At 35.7% G+C, this 23,686-nt stretch overlaps 3 protein-coding genes across 4 annotated transcripts in view; 2 read left to right on the top strand and 1 right to left on the bottom strand.

Annotated features, from left to right (window-relative positions):
* Positions 1-4,337: 4,337 nt before the first annotated feature.
* ak3 (adenylate kinase 3) lies at positions 4,338-11,580 on the top strand. Its single transcript, XM_057321231.1, has 5 exons — positions 4,338-4,677; positions 7,344-7,463; positions 7,733-7,905; positions 9,292-9,410; positions 10,375-11,580. Exons 1-5 carry the CDS (start codon positions 4,530-4,532, stop codon positions 10,490-10,492), a joined length of 678 nt encoding a protein of 225 aa, XP_057177214.1. The 5' UTR covers positions 4,338-4,529; the 3' UTR covers positions 10,493-11,580.
* Positions 11,581-12,905: 1,325 nt separating this feature from the next.
* cdc37l1 (cell division cycle 37-like 1) lies at positions 12,906-20,954 on the bottom strand. 2 transcript variants are annotated; one of them, XM_057321304.1, is made up of 8 exons: positions 20,747-20,954; positions 18,476-18,745; positions 18,216-18,312; positions 18,008-18,123; positions 17,786-17,908; positions 15,719-15,892; positions 15,454-15,525; positions 12,906-13,979 (listed from the first exon to the last, which is right to left on the bottom strand). In XM_057321304.1, the coding sequence occupies exons 1-8, from the start codon at positions 20,801-20,803 to the stop codon at positions 13,866-13,868; spliced, it is 1,023 nt and encodes a 340-aa protein (XP_057177287.1). In that variant the 5' UTR covers positions 20,804-20,954; the 3' UTR covers positions 12,906-13,865. The 2 variants fall into 2 exon arrangements, 1 of the variants encoding a protein (XP_057177287.1); XR_008961748.1 differs by lacking the exons at positions 12,906-13,979; positions 15,454-15,525 and having other exon boundaries at positions 15,783-15,892; positions 16,120-17,908.
* A 524-nt stretch (positions 20,955-21,478) lies between these two features.
* Positions 21,479-23,686, top strand: part of exd3 (exonuclease 3'-5' domain containing 3) — a 58,931-nt gene continuing 56,723 nt past the window's right edge. The window contains exons 1-2 of the mRNA XM_057321298.1: positions 21,479-21,560; positions 23,494-23,561. Coding sequence (XP_057177281.1) covers positions 23,537-23,561 — 25 coding nt within the window. The 5' untranslated portion in view covers positions 21,479-21,560; positions 23,494-23,536. The remainder of the gene's footprint in view (positions 21,561-23,493; positions 23,562-23,686) is intronic.

Raw genomic sequence — 23,686 nt, 5'->3', positions numbered from 1 at the left:
AGTGAAGAGAAGACACCCACTACAAGCGGTCAGTGCTGGCTAACTCGTGCTCTGTGCTGAGTAATGGGACTTCCCATATGTTGCCTACTGTTTTATCTCATTGGCGCTTCAGATTATAAAAACTAAAAGCATTAGCAAAACAAAAGAATTCCATGTAACCTGAACAGGAAGAACATTTTGTGCTGGTATTCTGCACATGCAATTATTTCTTTCTTCCTTACCCTCACACAACATCAGGTGCAGAGTTGATAACCAATAGCTGAGATTGACCTCAGCAGGCTGAGTCAGTGGAAATATGCTGTCACGGACACTCCTTGTAAATGGATAAGGGTTGTGATGACATCACTACGAGAACATGAGAGCTTGGCTGGCTCTTGAAAACAATGATATGAAAAACCAAAACCGGCAATGTCACAAAATAGTTTCTGTTAATGATGATGTCATCTTTAAATATAGCTATTCAAATTACAACGAATGAATAAACTAATTGAAAAAATAATAAATAAGTAAACTGTGACTAATTTTATGAATGGTGCTTTTGTGTCCTTTAGTCTTTTCAGATGGAAGAACGTTTTGGAATATCATAACAGAACAGCTAAAGACAATTTACTCGTTTTAAGACGATATAAGCTGGTCTTCTATTTTGGCTAAATTGGTCTAGTTTTAGTCTTTCTCCCACCAAACCATGGGAGACCAGCTTCGACCCGGACTCAGCTTCCACTTTTGTTTTTAATTGATGGCATTATTTTAAACGAGGAGATGATTAAAATTATGGCACATAAAAGTGTTCAAAGTGTAATTTTAATTACGGTTGCTTCTCACATTCTTTTAACGGGAATTTGAAATGGTACACAATCTTTTTATGTTTGGCTAACTGTGGAAAAGTTTTAGGATACATGATGCTCGTAAAGTATCTGATGAATATAAAACTTCTATTAATAAACCTTATGAGTTAACTATTAGTCTAATAAACACTGATAGCTGGCAGTCATGATGGTAAGTAAAAATCATGATAAGGAGGTTTTTTCAGGTTTAGTGTTGCCTTAAATGTAAGTTTAAGCGCGCCACCTTGTGGATGAATAAATGAAGAGGCGAAATATAACATTTTCAGGCTGAGATTTGAAAAATTGAGCACTTTAAGGGATACTCCACCCAAAAATGATTTAAACTACTTATGTCAACTATTCTGACAACTTTAGAGAACTACCTGTCAAAATTTCTGTCAACTACTCACCCTCAAGTTGTTCCAAACCTGTATAAATTGCTTTGTTCTATTGAACACAAACAAAGAAAGATATCTAGAAGAATGTTAGCAGCAGAGATTTCTGGGGTTGTCAAAAATTATAGTTAGAGGTGGCCCAGAACTGTTTGTTATCCTAAATTCTTAAAAAAATATTCTTCTGTGTTCAACAGAACATACAATACATATATGTTTTTACTATGTCAATGGGCCCCAGAAATCTCAGTTGCTAACATTCTTCCAAATATCTTTCCTTGTGTTTAACAAAGAAAGTCACAAAGGTTTGGAACAACCCGAGGGTGAGTAATTCATAACAGAATTTTCATTTTTGGGTGGACTATCCTTTTAAGTCTGTCCCACAAAACCACATGAACCATAGAATCCTTTGAATGCCTTTACATACTTCGTTTTGATTCTTACATTACAAGAGATATTGAAATAATTGGTGTGTAAAGTCCGTTTGTTTGATAATATAATATTTAATTTTATTTAACATAACAATTTCAATATGGGATGGATAATGAAACATAAAGCTGAATGCTAGCCTCTTAAACCTTGGTAAATTTTCAAAAGTAAAATTTTTATATCAGGCAAAAACACCTGTGACTTACTGATGGGTATGACTAGCACTGCCCACAAACAAATATAAGCTGTAAGGAAAATCAATGGTGGACATGGTTAACCTAGTTGCCTCAATGATGAGTCAGAGCAGTTTATATCTTCTGCCACCTGAATTGATGCACTTCTGTGATGCAGTGTTCCTCTGGGCAACATGGAGTTCAGAATGTCCGTGAGTGATTTCTGTATTGCAACACCATTAAGCAGTATGTTTATGTTAGTCAAAAGGGGGTGCCATTTCAAGAGCAAACATCCATCCATTCTGTGAATTCACTTCAAGAGCAAACAAACCAAAGGAAAAACTAAAGTTGATCTATAGCTCTTAAAGTCAATTGACATTCCACACACACAAAACACCTTTAACAGACAATTAATAAGTTAACGGTTAACTTTTCTTTGATAATCAGCTGAATATATTGCACACTATGAATAGCCCAAACTTCAAAAGTTATGATTATCAACTGACAGTCATTGTATGATAATACAACAGGTTCTAAGGGTCAGGCAATTACAACACAATAACACAGTTTCATAAATATCTGGTGATTTTCAACCAGGGATATGTGTACCCAGGGGATAGACGCTACAAACAGATACCATAGAAAAACCATTTTAGGTTCCCCAAAGAACCATACAATTAAAGGTTCTTAAAAAGAAAGAACTTTTTATGGTATTAAGAACCTTTTTCCACTATAAAGACTTTTTGTGAAACAGGTTCTTTATGGAACCGTGTAGCACCTTTATTTTTAAGAGAGTACTTGAGGTTTGGTAAACCCTTTGTTTTATTACCTAGTTTACATTTACAAAACTAAAATTGTGATTAAAAATAAAAACACGATTGTTTTTGTATAGAAAAGTAGCCTATCTACCCTTTAAAGAAAGAAAACATTTAAAAAAAGTTCCAATAAGGGTCACTTGACTTGCTTTTCATCTTAAAAACAACTTGATCTGAAGGCATGTTTGAATGTTTGATACAAGTTGTGTGGAGAAAATTATAATGCAAAACAATGCCAATAGTGCAAAAACAAACAATAATGAAGAAAATCAATAACACAGTTTAAGAGCCAAGAATTACTGGAAACTAATTCAATCCTTCAATACTGTTAATAAAGCATATACGGTGATACCTCAGGTTGCCAAGAGAACATTCAAGGCAAAAGGATGGCTACATTACAGATGCTAAAATATAATAATTTGTATTATACACAGTTCGTTTATTTGGGATCTTTTTGTCACAACACATTTTCCATAGTTGTATGAAATTTAGCGAAATCTAGCGGTGAGATTGTGAATTACAACCTCTTTCCACCCCAGTCTATTCTGTCAATAGATCATCCAAAAAACTACACATCGGACCTTTAAGAGTTTACAATTAATCTAAAATGTGAATAAATAAAAATGAAATAACCCTAAAATTAAAATGATTTTTTTTGGTAGATTTTTGGAATTCGATTCATAATTGACACACCGTAATGTCAAGGTAAATTTAAGTTGGTAAAGATGGCAAATTCGATTGTTTTCGCTTATTACGGTTCCTCTGTATTTTAAAGTTTTTAATGCGTTGTGCGTTTCGGTCAAAAGAGGGCGCCATTAACACAGCATAACACTGCCAAACATTTTGATGGCCTGTTTAAAAAATGTCTCATCTGTAGCATAAAAGGTCTGATTTCACACCTACAAAAATATTGAATAGACGTTTTATGCCTGTTTTCTTGTATTATTATAACGTCATCCTTCATAACATCTGGAAACCAGCATCGTCCTTTAACACTGTGATAATTAACATCAACATGGGCTTTTCCAAATCCAGACTTTGTCCTATTGTCTTAAAGGAACTATTGTTTTAAAAATAAAGGCTATCATTTGAGGAGAACAAATCTTCGTCCTCGTCTTCTTTCTCCTACCAAAATAACCCCTCCCGTCAATCATTTGTCAAATGATGAATGATGTGTATTCACTCATGTCTAAAGGGGGCATGAATAGGCGCTTCATGCACAACGATCAACATGAATGGCAATCGCATCAGAGCCCACCAAACCACACTGTAGATGATATAATCAAATGAGATAACATTGCCAAGCCTGTTTGATCCTAAGTTACATAATCACATTGCATAATCATAATATGAGAAGAAATCGATATATATTATTGTCTTTCCCAGCCAAATTGGGTAACACTTTTACTTGTAGTACCCATGTATAACTCAGTTTTACTAAAATATTAGTAATAAATATGATAAGTATTACTAAAAAGATATATTTAGTAGCTATATTTTACAAGAATTAGGCTACATATAATACAACGTTCATTTGTATCCCCTTGGTTACTAATGTAACTATTTTAACATTTACATTCTGGAAATGACACATTTTAATCGCCATCAAACGCACTTGTGTCCTCACTAACCCTGTGCACTTCCTGTTGTGTGAGCGCGTTTCAGACTCGTCGCCGAGAAATGCGCGTGCGTGAGAAAAGGAGGGCTCAATTCAAGGAATAAAAGTTGAGTTATCTGGCTTCGTCCACACATACAGGATCGCGCATCCCGACATTACTTTTCACGTGTTTTTTTAGAATCGCAGCTAGGAATGTTGTAAGCAGGAGAAGTATGTTTCTTTGAGATTTTTTACGTCAGTTTACTAAACGTTGCATTATTTTCAGTGAAGTTAGAGCCATGGGTCTGAAGGGTGTTTTTCGGGCGGTGATAATGGGAGCCCCGGGCTCGGGGAAAGGAACCGTATCTAGTCGGATATCGCAGAGTTTCGGACTCAAGCATCTCTCGAGCGGTGACATGCTGCGGGCCAACATCGAGGCGAAGACAGGTAACGCATTCAAGCAGCACGATAACCGCCCACGACTGTAAACGATTATAAAATTCGTTCGCATTGCACATAGTTCGGCATCGTCGTTTCCTCGCCTTTAAAACGCAGAAAATGGCTGCGAACGTAAGAAAGCTAAAGGATAACTTTGGTGCAGGATATACTGTAAAAGTCTTTTTATAATCAGGGTCAAAACTGAATTTTGCATTCATGTAGCGAGTTGACAGCAGTTTGGGGCGTCAAATGCGCGTGCATTTTGCACGGCGTATGACGTTGTATAAGCGGCTGTCTGTGGTTTTAAGTCACAACCGTCACTACAAACTGTTTTATGATAAACTATGAAAAGTTACAAATTAACATGAATTTACTTTAGTCCTCAATGACTTAATATTTTAATATTTAGCATAATATTCAATGTATTCTAAGACATTCAGTCGCTATTTTTCCTTCATGGTGCGCATTTCTTCATTGGAAGTGCATGGAAAGAGTTAAGAGCAAAACACTCCGATGTCTGTGGACGCCTCCTTAGTTGGAGACGACACTTTCTTTGTTGTAAACACTGAATAGCTTTTTGGCAAAGCCCTTAAATCTAGTCTAAGTCTGACTTTTAGGAATGCACTGTTATAACATTTATCATTTGATGTGTATTATAAAACCTGTTGTACTTTAATAAGGCATTTACTTAATGGGTTCTCCTAGACCTACACTGTAAAAATGATTCTGTGTCATAGTAGATTTCATGAAATTAATTGAGTAAACTTGACTTAATACAATTGTGTTCTTGTTTTTTTAACCAAAATTTAAGATAAATGATTGAAATATCCTGGATTCTAAATGCACAAATAATTGAGTGAATTCAACTTAATTGTATCATGTTCAACCCACTTAAAATTGTATAAAGGATCTTTATTTAATTATTTTGTGGTGGAACTACATGAATTATTTAAGTTAATTTCCCTAACTGAGCAGTGAATTTAGAGTTCCCAGCATGCTCTGCTTGCGACAGCATTAGGAGAGTCATTTTTGTGAAAAAGTGCTATTTTATGTGCTTTAGAATAAAATGAAAGACTTGATAGTGTTTATTGTTCAGTTGTCTTTAAGATTTAGAAGATATTATGTTTGTATTTCTGAGTTTCGTGGTTACCATCTTTCAGAAGAGTGGCGCTTGTGCTCAGGTTGTGGGAGGGCTCAAGCTGTTTGTTTTTTCACTCAGTGAACAGTCATGCTGCTAATGTCAGTACTGAGTCAACCCTCAGCTTACTTGTGCAGCATATATGTTATAAACAATAATAAATGTTAAACTGAAGTTAAAAAAGATCAAGAAGTTATCTCCAATGCTCAAAATAGTATTTCTTCTTGATTTTTTAAAGTTTATCATGTGACATGCTTAAATATTTTAGGTAATTTTACTTGATTTATTCGTGGAATATTGCGTTAAAAATATGCTTTAAAGTACTTAAAAATATTTTGTGTAATACTGTTACCTTAATTTTTTAAAGTAAATAGCTGTGTCATTTTTTAAAGTGTATGTGCTCTGCATATGAAACATGTCAGACACGGTTAGTTACTGCAGACAGCCTCAACAGGCTGCAAAACACATCAAAACATAGGCTGACTATAAACTCAAATAAACATTTCAGTAATAAACCTCTTTAAAAAAAATCAAAGTTTAAAACTTTACTTTAAAAACTTTAAAGCACAAAGAAAAAACTAATGTAAACTCGTGCTGTGTGATGAGGTAAGCACACATCCCAAATAGATGCCAGATGTTTGTGTTGTCAGTGTCACCGGGGACTTAAGATATAAGCCCACAAAAGGCATTCAAATAGTTCACATTTCAAGCATTCACTGCAGTGTCCTGCACGTATTACTCAATGTAATATATTCTAAATAGGGCTGTCAAACGATTAATCGCGATTAATCGCATCCAGAATAAAAGTTTGTGTTTACATAATATATATCTGTGTACAGTGCATATTCATTTTGTATTTATAAACACAAAACATACACATACTTGTCTATATATTTAGGAAATATTTAAATGTATTAATTTATATTTACCAATCATTTAAATTCTAAATAAACGTTTATTAATTGTTATATTTTATATTTTTCTAAAATAAATGCATTTATGTGTATGTGTTCATAAATACATAATTAATTAGCACAGTATACCGACATAAATTACATAAACACAAACTTTTATTCTAGATGCGATTAATCACGATTAATTGTTTGACAGCCCTAATTCTAAACAACATTTTTCTAGTTATGTAGTATAAATTAATTGTGTCACTGATATCAAATATTTTTTTATTTACAGACATTTATAAATAGATTTGACCTATAATGTAAATAATATTGATGTTGATTTACACACTGTATAGGCATGTAATAATATGTGTTAAAATAATAAACACAAAATAAACAGTGATTGCCGAAAAATAATTTGACCACTTGAAGTTAGAAATGAGTATTTTAGGTTCACTATAGTTGTCAGACATTAAAATAACAAACGTGTTCTTCTATGATGAATGGCAGAAGGTTAATGTCACTGTTGATCGTTTTTCTTGTTATAATCACACATTTAGCAATATTTGAATTATATTAATGAATATTAAATTGTCTGTTTTTATTCACTAACTGAAATGTTGATCTATTGTATGCAGATTTAGGTCTTTTGATGAAGTCATGTATTGATCAGGGTCAGCTGGTTCCTGATGATGTCATCTCTCGTCTTATTCTGTCCAGCCTGAGAAGCATGAACCAAAGCAGCTGGCTATTGGATGGTAAAATATTACTAAACATCATTCTGTCATCAATTCACTCACCTTATGCATTTATAAATGAATACATTTATATTCTTTGAAAGAATATTTTGGCAACCCTTTTTAATATAATGAGAGTGAAAAAAGTGAATAATGTGTAACACAAACATATCATTTTAAAATACCTGGAATGTAATACATGAATCTTTTATGATACTTTTACATCTCGATAGCCCCAGTCCCCATTCACTTTCATTAAATGTAAAAAAAAGGTCTCTCTCTCCTGGCAGGGTTTCCCCGAACTGTGGCTCAGGCTGAAGCTTTGGACAGCATGTGTGATGTTGATAGCGTTATCAACCTGGACGTGCCCTTCCAGACGATCAGGGAGCGGCTGACATCGCGCTGGGTGCACCTTCCCAGCGGCAGGGTCTATAACATAGACTTCAACCCACCAAAGAAGCCGGTGAGTCCTCTAATCTTTTCCCCCATCACTCTCTTGTTGAAAGCAGCGATATTTAAAACTGTTCACCGCTGTCCTGTTTAACACTGCGTGAGAGAACGGTTGATGATTAAACGAGAGCATGTTGACCATCCCCGCTCATGTGGAAAATGCACAGCGTGTACATGAACACGTACCAGTTTTAACTACAAAGAGAAAGTAAGGAAGGACATTGAGGTTTACGTTTAAAACGAGTCAAAAGTATCATTCAGTGGAACATGACAAAATACACTTAAATGCAAGATAGACTTTTTTTATATCTTATTAATCTTTCAATTTTGCTATTATGATGAAAATAGTATTGTTTGGAAATGTTCACTAAAAACATTCCCTCAATAACAGAGATTTAGCGGAGAGTTTTAGTTAAGTAAAATGAAAGACTTTATTAATATTTTGCATGCTAAGTATTTTGTTATTTTTTAAATATAACACAAACAAAAAATGAGTATAAATGAAGCATTGGATCATTCATTCCATGTGACACTTTTGTTTAAAACGTGTAGTTCAAAAGGAATTCTGGTCCAATCACAGACCTGCAGAACAGGAAGAGAGATAAGACGACTTATGTTTACTAAGGAATTTGTTAAGGGGACTTTGCTCTCATTCTTGTAATACAACAGCAGCAGGCTGAGGAAATCATGCATTCCCTGTCTATTAAACACTAAAAATATCACTTCTGACAGTTCACTTATTTTGTGTTGCTTATACTAATAATACTGCTGGACTTACAAACAACTGTATTCTTACAAGAACTTATTTCTTATTGTTCAAACAATTTTTTTTAAATTCAAATACATCTTTCTATGCCGGATAACAACTACAGTTACATCTGCTGTCCGTCTTTTCTATTGTACATTTCATTTACAAAGCCCTTAAATTCATAACAGTCTGTTTGTTGTTTTTTTACAGTTTTTTATTACCTGCTTTTCCAGCTGAATTTAAATTTGGGATTATTTTCACATACAAACCACAAGACACCAATCCAGTGTTTTTAAATCAAATACTGACCTAGCCGCGTGTGAAACACTGTTTGCCTTTTACTCAAATAGCTTATGTCAACACAAAACAGTTCAGCTGAAGGTCACCCCGATTTTGCTACAAAAAGCCAACGTCTGCTGACAGTTTCAACATCCTCATTCTTGAAGAATAGTAGTTTTAAAGTTGTTCATCCACAGATTTACATCTTGTCATTATTTACTGATCCTCATAATGTTGTTTCTTCTGTAGGACGTACAGTTCATATTAAGGCGAACTGTTCTCTTTAATAGTACTAATAGCACATGAGTCTTTAATCGCTGCTGTGATGTCACGTTGTAATGGAGCATAATCAATGGTCTGTGTTGTCTACAGGGTCTTGATGATGTCACAGGAGAGCCATTGGTTCAGAGAGATGATGACAGTCCTGAAACTGTCACCAGGAGGCTGAAGGACTACGAGAGACAAACACAACCAGTTCTGGAGTATTACAGGTACTGTATATTATTGCATTATTTAATATTGGGATGTCGCTGGCAATTCACTGGCCAGAAAAGAGCAAAAACAAAATAAACAAAACGAAGATGCATTTGTTTTTTGTATGGATATTGTTATTACGAATTCTTGAGGTCACAGTAATCGTGTTGTGAAAATCTGATATGAGGACAGCTCCGTACACTTTATACTATACACAAGCACATAATTCAGTTTCACTCATTTTTAGACAGACTCTTATTTTGTAGTTACTTAGCGTATCACATTTATGCCATTTACTATACAATAGTTTTGTTTAATTAAAAATAATATGTTTATCTTCATTTTTATTTTCAGATTTATAGTGGTTTTATGATTACTTTGGCTTTAATTTTGAATAATTTTGTAATTTGTTATGTGCTTCGATCATTCTATTTATTTGTTTATTTTTTATATTGCTATATACAGTAAGTTTAATTTATTTCAGGTTTAATTTAGTTTAGATTTTTAAATCAATTATTTTTGGACCTTAAAATTATTTCAGTTTATTGCTAATGCAACATTTCTATTTTTCATTAAGTTCAAGTTTTTCAACTAATATTTAGGCCAATATCTGATTTCAATTGAATACACAGAAATGTTTGAATAGTTTTAGTAAACTATAATAACCTTGATTCACACGGATTAAAACAATTCACAAAATAGTACACTCAGCAAACATTATAACATTAGTTCACCTGAAAAAGAAAATTCTGCTGAAATTCTTTACAATCCTAAATCTCATTCACGTTTATGTACATATTCAAATATGGAGCGTCAAAATGCATTAACATCAGTATCATCAGACCTCATTGGTTCTGTGTCTCTGCAAGCACAATAAAGCCAAATGGTTTTAACGACACAAAGGGTCAACTATTTCTTTACGTACAATATAATGATCTGTTCAAGTCCTTAAATCTGATAAACGTCCTACTGTCATACCAGGAGTAAAGGAGTGCTGAAGACCTTCACAGGAACCGAAACCAACAAGATATGGCCTCACGTTCATGCCTTCCTGAGCAGAAAAATCCCAGGGAACCAGCAGGCAAGGGGAAAAGCATGACAACATTTCGGACAACATTCACAGCTACTGAAACACACTGAGGAGTTCAATGCACTCCCATGGCCTTAACCAGACTACAGTAAAGAGAGATAAAACACTCCTTTGTTGAGTGAACCTTTGGTATCAACATCCGGTGCCAAACTACGAGAGGATATCACACAACACAAAGCGAATGGCTAAATGAGGCTTCTGTGCACTGCCACTTTGAGCTGTTTAGCTTGTTGTTATTGGAGTAGATGTTGTCGTAATAATATTTATACTTCAAAACGAATCATTTCCAAGTTTCCTTAGGAGACCAACCCATCAGAAAAGCATTTCTTTGGAAAAGCTTGTTTTCCAGTTGAAGTGGCTGCAAAACACAACAGCTTTATAACATTCCTGTTCGTATTATCCTACTTAATAAGGTCTTAATAATTGTTGAAGAATGAAAGAAATATAATCAGACTTGAAATGTTTGTTTTTTTCAATCGGACTACTATTTTAATGTGATTCACTGTACTGTAGTTTTACACAAAATGGTCTTGTAACGTCTTGTACATTAACTGCATCACTGTAATGCAGACTTAAAGCCTGACGATTGTACGTGAGATTTTATATTGTCTGACCATTCGTTATTTTCAATATGAAACCAATTTTGCACAGATTACAAGGTGATAAATAGAATAAAAAGTGTTAGAAGTAATATTACAGATAAGTATTTTGAATTAAGAGACATCAGAATGTCCAATCTGAAGACATTAAAAATGATTAAAGGGACAAACTGTGTTTTTCCTCATTTATGTTTTATAAGCCTTTTTGTTCACTGTTCTGTAGTTATAGAGACCTGCTGGACACAAATTTGTGCATTTGTGTTTTTTGCTGCTGCTTTTGCAAACAACATTTTAGGGGGTTTTGTATAAGAAAGATCAGAGGTAGTGACTTTGCACCAGTTTTTTGTACAAGTTCTATGACACAAATGCAAACTAAGTGTCAAAGTTATTCTATCCTGGTTTGCTTTTAGTGAGTCATAAAAACACAACCAAATGTATCATATTGATACTTTATGAATACTGTATATTCGTTTAGTCTGTCTAAATGTTTGTAGTGTGTATACAAGTTAAACGTTGACACAGTACTTATTCTGTATTATTATTTTCCACAATTTATCAAATAGCAAGGTTATAAAAACCTTGTGCAGTGAGTTTTTTGCAGCCGTATCTGTAACAACACTGCAGTTTTATGCAGAAGTTATCTTGTACTTTTGTGTGTGTGTGTGTGTGTGTAGGACACCTTCATATATATTAACTTATACATTTTATGATGCACGCCTCGTGACTTCACTAGGTGAACGTGCTATAAAAGGCATCCGTGCTAACCTGCCACACTGCAGTTAACCCTGGGTTATCTTCTTTCTAAACCTTGCTTTTAAAGGGATACTCCACCCAAAAATGAAAATTCTGTCATGAACATCTCACCCTCAAGTTGTTCCAAACCAAGGGGCAATCTTCCGGTCTCTCTCGTCAAACCAACACAGAAGTGACTAAAACTGCAATTCATTGACTGACCGCTAGAGGCTGGCTCCAAAACAGCAGAATCTCATTGAGACCCATGTTAAAATGGCCAACTTTACAGCAGAAAAAAACATGTTTACAGCCTGGTACAAAAAATGATATAGGTCTATATAGGTAATTTTACCCTTCATGACAACTGTGAGGATGGTGATTTTTTTTATAACTCACCAATTTAACTTATATTAAACCTTAAAATTCTGCAAAATAGTTGCGTGGCCACTTGAGTGACAAGTGGTTTCGGACAAACCGGGCGCCTCAGCTCCAACCACGTCCCGCCTCTTTGCCCATTTACGATTATCTGGGAGTGTCGCGTGATGGCGAAGACCGGCTCCGCCTACTTTATGCTTCATTTTTACTCATCACAAACCTACGGGTGTCGTCACAGACACTACGTCCATATTATTTTATGCAATCTATGTTCCAAACCTGTATAAATTTCTTTGTTCTGATTAAAGTTATTTGGGAGAATGTAAGCAACCGACAGTTCTAAGGCACCATTGACTAGCAGAAAAAAATATTGCACCTTATTTTGTTCTGTTGAACACAAAATTAGAAGAACAGTCTGCTTTCCTAAATGTATCCAGTTATTTTTTTCTACTGTGGTAGTCAATGATGCCCCAGAATTGTCAGTTGCTAACATTCTTCCAAATATCTTTGTGTTCGACCAAACAAAAATATAAACATGTTTGGAACAACTAGAGAGTGAGTAATTCATGACGGAATTTTCATTTTTGGGTGAACTATCCCTTTAACCGCAGATAAAGCATTTTTTCGCAACTCCTGTCTATGAAATCAAAGCACATCACATTTTTACCCAGAAATAAAGCAGTAAGTGTTACATTTGGCAACCATTCAGACACAAGACCTGCTAATTTGTTTATTTTTTTCTCTGGCAATGAAAACAGTTTAAATTAAATGAGGACTAGAACTAACTGTTGCAAAACGTTTGTTGTTGCTTGCCAAACAAGCGTACAATAACGGTGAAACCTCAACACATACTCTAAAATAAAGCATTTCATGAAGTTCAATCTGCAATACTGAAGTCTTAAAAATGTTATTTATGATATTCATCCAATTGTAAAGCTTGCACAGTTATCAATACTTCACGAATCAATATTACACAGTTCCTGGGTTTGCTGTATATGCGCTGTGTACAGTAACAGGCAATGCAAGCAATCTGCACATTGTAATCGTTACAATTTGCTAGTGATCTATGATATATATTGGCAAAAATGGCATCTCACAGTCGCATTCATGATATTAACATGGCCATGATGATTCAGTTACCGTTTTGGTGTATATGGTGAGTGAAATTTCTATCTCACTTAAAAATAGCAAATTATTGCTGGTTTTCATGTGTTGTTGGTCAGTGGTGTTGCAAATGAAGTTGATCCAAACATCTGACAGATAGCAGCGAGGGTTCAACGTTCAGTGGAAGTTGCAAAATCCAAATGTGAAATTTGAAAACGGCTGTTTAACAAAACGTTTATAAGATCACTGACTTCGCAAACCAACATACACAACAACAACAAAAGAATTCAACTATACAGAAAGTCTTGAAGGTTCCTCTTGTGCGCCTCTACGTTTCCAAGCTTCTAAAACAAAGTTAGCAACCGAACTGTAAAAAAATGTGCATGAAAACACAAGAGCCTCAAAATGCAGTTCCCTCTTTGATTGAAATACGTTCCTCTTTTAAACGAATATAAAGTGCAGCACACGTTCAGGCACGGATAGGAAACAAACGTCTTTAAGCGCAGCCCTTTATCTTCCTGTCTCTCGAACCAAAGCGTATTTCCTACTGATGTTTCTCCACGGCGAGTCTGCTAGGTCTCCATCATTCTCCATTCGTCCGGTTCTGAACTCTCCTCTTTAGAGGCTCTGGGGATATTTGTCCAAAGTCCTGCTTCCAAACAACGCTTTAGGTGATATTCTGCCACCTGCCATGAGCGAGATACAGAAAAAAGGAGAAATTGAGATGCGGCACGGCAGAGATGAGAAGCAGCTCACCCTGTGGATTTTTTTTAGATTTTGTTGAAATAGAAAAATCTTTTACTTTATGTTGTTGTAAACAATTTATTCTTAATTTCTGGATCCACTGAAATCTGCCCATATATTCACATGGAGCGGTGAAGGGACAAGAAGAGGGATTACAGATCAGGCTTCATTCCGATTAAAGTGCCGCTCTTGCAGATTATGGCTGTTATGTAATCCTTTCTGCCCGTGTCCTTTGGCTCTCATTGGATTAGCAGCACGTCTGTGGTTAGATGACATGTTTTTGGAGGTCGGGTTTAGAGTAGTAAGGCCTGTTTCACACTGCATGCACAAGCTGTAGTGTTACTGTTCAGAAGGCTAGTTCTGTACTGAAAACACGATTTCTGACCAACCACATACAACAAGTACATCTTTTTATTTGGAAGTTGGCCATTTAAAATCATTACAAACCTGAAAGCTTTCATAATCTAAAAGCATCATTTAGAGTATGAAAGATCATTTTACTAAATCTAAATGACTTATGTTTTTGTCACAACGTGTTGTACTTGATCATGCCCAACAGACGTGCGTTTTATGCGCAACTAACCTTCCTCATGAATGCCTTGTGTTGATAACTACACAATCAATGGACATCTTATGAAAAAATTGCAATATTATCATCTATTCTATATGTCACAAATGTCCTGTTTGCTTAGATTTCTATTCCTTATTTCTGTTTATCCTTACGTCTCTACGGACTATACTAATATGCATTTACAGCAAAAGGTGCAAAAGCAAAACTGTCTGCGAAAGTGCTCTTGAAATAAATGTGAATTGAATAAATCGGTTTATAGTCTCAGCACTTTAACTCTACAGCCACGGACAAAATTAAAAGACCAAGTTTTTCTAAATGTAATATTTATAGGCATGTCTCTGTTCTATTTTTATTTATTTGCAGAAAATGAAAACTGGAGAAACAGGTCAGACCTTAAATACTGCAAAGAAAACAAGTTCATATTCACTTTTAAGAAAAACAACAGTAATATTTGTACATGTATTTAGAAAAAGTTCAAAGATGATTTTTTATGCAATAACCTCGGTTTTTCATGCGTCTTGTCATGCTGTGTCTTTCACGTTGCTGTTGGATGACTTTCTGTCACTCCTGAGGTTTGATTTTGTTGAAATTCAACAGACACTGGACTGGAATGGCCACAAATACATCTAGAAATGCTGATTACATGAAAATTTGGAATGATCTCTTAATTTTTTTCCACGGCTGTATATGTCCCTCCAAAATGGTTGAAAAACAAATCCAGTTTTAAAGCATGTCATAATACGTGGGATACACTTTACAATGCAGTGCTGAATTTGTAACATTACACCTTATGTGTACTGTATGTATACACGAGAGCCTGTTAAAAAATAATACATCCGTGTTACCTGCGGGTTCATGGTGCTCAGCACGTTTTGAAGGATGTGCATATCTTGCATCTGGATACACGTTTTTAGATCCTGCAAAATCAACATTTATAGGATTTATTTCATGCATTTAATGCTTTAATACACGTGTAGTTCAATAGAACATGTTGATGACCAAACATCAACACGTTCATGATCATTAAGATTTGAAATAAGAGATTTTTCCAAGTGTAACTTATGATAGAAGTCCAGTTTCTTTCTATTTCGTCATGCAGTAGAGTCCTACCGGAGGCAGAGACTCCAGGACGTCTTTGGGGTCGAGGCGACAGCCTGGCACTGTGTTCTGGTGTGCCGTCTGCTTTGGGGTTTCTCCTTTTGATTTCGTTGTATACTCCATTACTCTCTGCTTAAAGGCCTCGAGTTCTTTGTGGAAAACGTCCAAGTATCCTTCCTGTCCCGCCTTTGGAACATAAGCAAACATAAAATCAAACAACGACTAATAACACAATGTAACACATTTTTTGTTTTGTTTCAATTTTTACTGTACCTTTATGAGGTTTAACATGCTGAATATGAAAATCACATAATTTATTTTTTACCATCGACTGTACTCACAAAAAAACTGAGCTCAAAACAACAGTTTAACATGACAGTTACAAAAACAAGTCATCCAAAACTTCAGTGTACATTTGATTGTTTTTGTCTTTTATGACTAATATTGTCCTCATGAACCAAGTTCCAGACGTAGTCACCCATCATCGCTTCATCCTTCCTGTGCTACAGACATTTCGAGAATTTTCTGATAGTGAGAATTGGAAAATAGATTTTAAAATCTGTGAAAATTTGTACAGTTTTTGTTTATTTGCAATATACCAATATGTCGTAATTAATGATACAAGCTCAAAATTTACTCGAGCTAAATATACAATAACACATTGATGCTACATGAAAAGAAATAAAACCACAGAATTACACAAGAACTATAAAAACGTTGGGCAAAACAAAAATTCGTTACACTGTGTAATAAATGGATACCTAAATGTAAAATGAATAGTCATACGCAGTGTTGGGTGTAACTAGTTACTAAGTAATTAGTTACTGTAATTTAATTACTTTCCCCTTGAAAAAGTAAAGTAAGGGATTACTCTTATTTTTCTGTAATTTAATTACAGTTACTTCTGATGTAATTAAACTAAATACTTTGTGTAATATGTGTGTGCAATAGTGGAATTGACATCAAAATTCAAAGTCTAACTTTAAAATCCGTGCTTTAATGTATAATTCTCACATTTGTAATACTTTGGTCAGTTAATAAGTGTACTTTATGTAGTTTAATATTATTTGATTGAATGAATTAAATAAGGCCTTTCATGTCTATCCTTAAATCACTTAACTAATCAAGGTTGATGTAGGATATAGAAAGTACTTAGTAATAAGTAACTAAATACTTTTTGGAGAGAGTAATTTGTACAGTAATCTAATTACACTATTGAATATGTATTTAGTAACTAGTAATGATTTACTTTTTCAGAGTAACTTACCCAACACTGGTCCTACGTTAGTAAAATATTAGGTATTAGAATAAATTAAAATACGATTTAACAAATTACCAGAACATACAACCTCCAGTAAAATAAAAACAATAAAATGTATTATTTAATTCAATGAAAACATATTTTTAAACTGGGCTGTCCAAAATGACACCACAGCAAATGTGTCAAACATCCAGCAGCAGCATTTCAGCAGGTTGCATTGTTGTTCCTCATCGCAGGCTGTCACTTATGCCATGATTCTCTCTAGTGGCCACTGATATTAATGCACAACACTCGAATTGACTATTTTTAGTAAACAAGAGCCTTGACACATAATGAGGGTTTTCGTACAGCATAATAACTTATGTAGGTCGCTGTAAGGTGTTTTCATTACAAAAGGATGATGAAACTGTGATACAATTTCTGAAATCTAACCAAATGAAAACAATGAAAGTACTTATTGTGGTTCCTATTAAGGGGAAAGTGCTTTTAAGCCATACAGTAAAGCGCGATAAAGACAAACATTAAAGAATGACAACATGTATCCAAACGTCTGACTTTGGATGCATATATACATTCAACAATATACATAATGTTTTAATATTTTTAATAGCCAATGCAGATGGCTGTATCCAGAAAGCAGACTGAATGACAACTGACATAAAGACAGTATATCTGTTAAACACAGATGCATTCTGGGTAATGCCAGCATCTGCATTGTGCATTAAAAGCCATGTGTGTACCGCACAAGGAAATGCATAGAAAAGGTTGCAGGAGCATTTCTGTAGCATTGCAGCGGGTGAATCTGAATGAACGCTCACTTTGGCTTTCTGAAAGAACTGACGGAAGCAGCCTCGCGGGTCCTGCTGGGCGTTTCTGGCCATCTCCAGAATAAACTGCATGACGACCGCCTGATGAGCAACCTGCTCCATTAAAGCCTCTTTCTGAAGAGCATCCAGAAGATACATGACACACATCAGTATCACCCGAAAACACGTGCATGACAAAATGCATTTGATACGGCGCACGTGTTGTTGACTCACTTGCTCCGCTTGTAACCGAAAGCACCACAGAATCAAGTAATTGGCTGTTTCTTCACAGATGAGAGGGTGGTGCTCTGATAGAAAGCGCTGGCTGTCGTCCCACCTTCTCAACATACCTGTCCGATCACAACAATGGGCATAACAAGCCAGCAAACAGTAATTCTGAGCTTAAAAATGGCATAAAACAACCACCAACGCCACAACTTACCAAAATGTTTTAACAGCTCTTCATAACGTTGGACGAAACTTTGGCTTTTGTCATGATCGCTTTCACTAGGCCAAGACTGTGAACTGTTTATGATACTCTAAAAACGAAGAGAAGGGGGTTAGTGATTTTATAGACTTGAAAACACTTTCTGTTCAGACAAAACAGTTCCAACAAAAGTTACAGATTGTCTCTTCATGTTATGACCAGAATAAACCGCAATGGGGACCCGACCTTAGGCCGAACAGTTCTTGAAGGACTACCTTGTCAAACACGTCTCGACTGGCCTCCGGACACAGCGTGGGACTCCTTCCCAGCATTCTCTCTTTATGCTTCCACTCCTGTTCGATCTGCGAGAGCTCAGTGGAAGAAGCCAGAGCTCGAGCGTGCTCCTGTTCCACAGACTCGGAGCCGTGAAGCTCCAGACCACACAGCTGGTCCTGCGCTTCCGCCAGCTGCCACTGACACGCAACGGAGGCCTTTAAACAGCGCTTCTGACTCTGACACAGGGACACCATGCTGTCCACACTGGGCTGGATAGAGACGCATCACAAGAAACAGAGAGAGAGAGATAACGTTAGCCACAATTTCTTGGCTGAGGGCTGATATATCCCAAAGATGTAATCACACTCTTTCCAAGTGTAGACTATAATCAATAGAACAGAATATATATGTTGATATTTTTGTTTTTGCTCTAGAAAAAGGTTTACTAAATAAACACGTCAAATCTCGAGAGGGCGAAAGAGATGTCTTTTACCATGTTGTTCTGTGATGCATAACCATCTCATTGGATCTAATAATACCAAAACACTCATTAGCTTCAGCTGTCAACAAACCAATTGAAGGATGAAAAGTAAGGCTCATGACCTCATATCAAAGATCCAGATAAACTTTTAATTAGAGGTGCACCGATTGACCGGCATCGGCCGGTTTTTCGTATGATCGGCCGGACCGGTGACCGGCCGGTCAGTCTCACGTCTCGCCGATTCCAAGCCGATCTTCTGATACGTCACAGCCGTCAGTACACTCAAAGCCGCAAGTAAACATGTAAACGTGCGCGCGCACAGCTTGTCTTTCACGGCTCGTTTATACTCGCATGTGTGTCCACCGGACCGCGAGTCTCTGCTGACTGACGCGCATCTCTCATGTCCGCTGACTGCACGCGCGTGCACACGCATCATGTAGTAAACAGACAAAAAGGTGCACTGTAGTTCATCTCTCGCTGCTCCGTCTACATGGGGTATGTATGCTAACAGTGATGCTATTAGCATCATGCTAAACTCTGACACATGCTAAACTCATGTTGAAGTCGTTCACTCTGTGTAAAACAAACGTAAATTCCACTCAACCTGATTACTTGTCTTACGTTAAAACTGTGGTTATTTCACTTAGGTAAAATGACATTCAACACGACTTCTGCTTGTTTTTAAAATCCAAAATATAAAAAAATGAATAAATCAACCAATATATGTGATATATATCTGATTGAGTTCTTTACTAACACAAAAAACTGCAAATACATATACATCTTTAGAGTAGAATTCACTCATAAGATTTTTAACTTTTTTATTGAAGTTGCAGCAAAAATCAACCCACTTCTTTTAATACTACAGACACAAGATAAAGACAATTTAGTTTACATTTCAGAAAAAAATGAAATAAAGCAATGTTAGTTTCATAAACGGAAACAGACGAGAATAAAGTTGAAGTATTTTATTGTTATCTTAGACTTTTGTGAGAAGAGTACAAAAATGAAAAAGGTAAATTAAGTAACTTTTCAGTCACAGAGTTCTTCAATTTAAGAGTTGTTTGGGAAAGAGAAGATTCTGCAATTTAATGCAGCTTGGAGAACTGCGTTTAGGGAAATTGTAACGTTAAATCAATTATATAATGAAAAAAAAGTGCATTGAAGAAAAGTTAATATGGTTTTATATACAGTATACTGTCAATTATAGTTTGTGGATAGAAAATCGGAATCGGCAAAAATCGGAATCGGCAGGTTTCACTTATAATAAAATCGGAAACCGGAATCGGCAAAGAAAATTGCAATAGGTGCATCTCTACTTTTAATAGCCTAGATATTATAAACATAGGCATAGCAACCCATATATCGTCACATTGACTGTAAATAACAGTACACAGGATAAACACACAATGGAAGCTGTCTTTAAAATAAGAGGCATTTAAACCACTAAGGACGAGTGGACAGTCAGGCCGTTTAACGGTGTCTTGGATGTTTTACACTACTAACACATTTTGGCCTTCACACGTTCGGATTTGATGTCTCAGTGTTGTTCATGTAACCGTTACACGGTTCACGGTTTTGTAAAACACCGCCCATGTCTTGCAGGGAAGTTTTACTGTAGCAGCTAGTTTAGCAGGCTAACGTGTCCTCCCGACAAAGCAATAGTGGCTTTAAATGACTTCTTAAAGGTTAAAACGCAAGAGATCGCACTATTATACTGATTTAAAGAACGGCAGATTGTACGAGGATGTAAAATAAAGCGCTGGCCAACTTTCTCGTGTACAGTTACCTCTTGTGGGTGTGTGCGGGACATCTCCTTTCGATCCTGTTCAGCAAACCACTCCATGTTGCTGTTTTAAGTCCGTCCTGAAGCCTCCGTTCGCGTTCTAGTGTTTATGTAGCTATTAGTTGAGGTCGAAGCGAACAGAGAGGGTTATTTTCAGGTTATAACATCAGCAGTCCTCCAAACAGCTCCTTTTAGCTCCTCATGACAACAAGCGTACGTACACTGACGCACATCACGTGACCCCGGACGCAAAACACACGACACAAATTAAACGAAATTCAATATTTAATTTAATTACCCTAGTATTTTTTGGGAATTTTTAAAGTGTATCTGTTTTAAATATTTTCTAACTATAAAGATTTTTGTAGAAAATATTCTAAAGTCACGTTATGTTCACAAAAGCTTATGTAACGTAATATTAGAATCTAACTTCTAATTATTCTAAAATTATTATTGCTGTTCGTTTCAACATTATTTTGTTGTGTTGCTTAATAATTATTACTTCTCGTCGTCCTAGAAATGGTCAATAGATGGCGTCCTTAATCCTCTATTTTCCTCAGTGATCAAAATATTATTTATGTTAAACTTTTATTAAAGACTAACTTTTTATTTTTAATATATTTTCTTAATATTTTTGCCAGGAGGTCTGGAATCTGCACTACGGTTGTAAATAATCCCAGCAAATTCGCGAGAGTATTCGCGTGTCACATCATTAAATGACCATAATAAACAAGTCAGGCAAGAAATGGTTCCGACCGGATATGTGTAAAGATTTATACAACGTACCATCGCCTCGCTTGACATCCACGTTTTCTGAGTAAGTTTTCTAACATAAATTAAATATCACAATGTAGTATCATTTAAACGACATAGTTTTGTTTTTACATCAGTACTTTGAAATGTGTTGACGGCCAATGTTTTCATGACAAATTAGCATTAGCCTCTCCAGTGAAAATCCTGTTTTGAGACGCTGAGTTAAACCTCCTGTTCTGAATTGAAGTTATCAGGTAAAAGCTGAACTAATATGCAAGATAATCACTATTTGTTGGGAAAAAATAAACAACATGTAACATTTGTATTAACTGAGAATGCGGTTGATTAATAGCTTAGGCTATTCAGTAAAATTTCCCAATGATGATTTTAAACGCCAGTTTAACTTGCAAATGAATTTGGAGTTCATTGGACATATTTTACTTAACCCTTTAAATGGTCACTACTTGGGGGAGATTCATTTCCTTTCTTGAGAGAGATTTGTGCTTTTTCTATTCTAAACTTTAATGACAAAAAAAGCCATATACATTATGTAATAGTGAATCAATCCGTTGAATTAAAGTTGCACAAAGTACAACAAATGTATTTAAAGTAATAGTACCCATGTATGTGATCAAAGAACAATAATGACGGCTGCGAAGCGTGATATCACGCTTGATCGGTTTAGTTTATCGCGTCCTGATGCGGCTGGGCGCGTGCCTCTATTGTTTGCGTCACCCATACGCCGTTTGAGTAACAAAAGCGCAACTCCCACAACGCCAATAAACATAGAGACCCGAAACCATAACATGTACACAGGCAGCTGTTAAAATCACATCCACAGACCTGTGCCAACACATTTTTATAATAGTGGTAACCATTTTTTGTTGTGTGTGTGTGTTTGCAAATGGATTAACATTTGTATCATAATAGTTCAACTACAAATATCACAATTAAACTACAGTTACTGTACTGAGACGATTGTAATATTGTGGAAACTATGATATTTATTTGTAATAACTATGGTTACAATAGTAAAATCAACTATGTGCATTACACATTAGGTAGTTTGTTTCCAGTGTAATACACATCTTTTAAAATACAAATATAGCCACAAAATTAAGCTAAATAGCAGCAGACTGCTGCAATACATACGGTGTAATCCATCTGTGCCCACTAGATGTCAGTAAAGACCAGAGCAGATTTGAGCGACATGTTCAGGAGGTTTGGGCTTTGGTGCCAGGAGCTTCCCTTGAGACCGGTGGGAGAAACAGACCAGACTCCAGACCAAAAAAAACATACTCAACCTCAAAATCACATCTCATAGCCAGCTGGCAGACTGCCTTGTATTAGGCTGCTGTTCCCACAGGGAGGAAAACTGTTTGTGTGCAACTGAAATGTGTACATGTGGATACTGGATTGTGATTTTTAAGCCTCAACACCTGCGGCACTTGTTCACATGTTGCACAACACGAGTCACTTTAACTGTTAAGCCGACAAACAAGATATAAAAAACTATTTCCCGTTTTAATCTGAAGATAAATCTTTATCATTTTTTGCAACTTGCATGTTTCCCCTGAAGCATTGAAAAGACAAAAAGGGAACCACGTTACTTGTTTTTGTTAGTAAAACAGTTGCTGACTTGAGAAAACGGCATTACAACGTGTGAGAAGCAATTTAAATGATTCATATGTCCTACACATTATAAAGAACATAAAGACCAGCTAGCAAAGCTGCATATTTTTGAGGATTGCTACATAAAAACCACCAGAAATAATAACTTTCAGGCTTGATCGTCTGGAACAAGGCATTTAACATTTTTAACTGCATGAAAAGTGTTTCTTAGTTGGGATTTGGGAATAAGTTGTGGTTAGTTATGTTAATAAAATATAAACGAAAACGAATTATACAATGTCAGTCATGTCTAGACACTTCTTTCCATCTGTTTGTTCATGTGTTGTACAATCGTCCACAACAATGAACTTCATTCTTTTGAACAGGGTGTGGACGCATTGAACTAAGAGCGCCACCAGGTGAGCAAGAATGAACCTTGAAAGACCATTACAAGGTACGTTCGAAATAGAAATCACATTTGAAAGATGCCTTTTAAATAGAGCTCAGAATATGTTATTTGGGCATATTATGTCACCTAGTACAGTGGTTCTCAAACTGGGGGCCCCAAGATGGATCCGG

This window comes from Triplophysa rosa, linkage group LG22 (genome assembly GCF_024868665.1).
Source record: "Triplophysa rosa linkage group LG22, Trosa_1v2, whole genome shotgun sequence".
Lineage (NCBI taxonomy): Eukaryota > Metazoa > Chordata > Actinopteri > Cypriniformes > Nemacheilidae > Triplophysa > Triplophysa rosa.
Note: the sequence above shows the minus strand (reverse complement) of the source record. Positions and strands in the feature narration are given on the sequence as shown.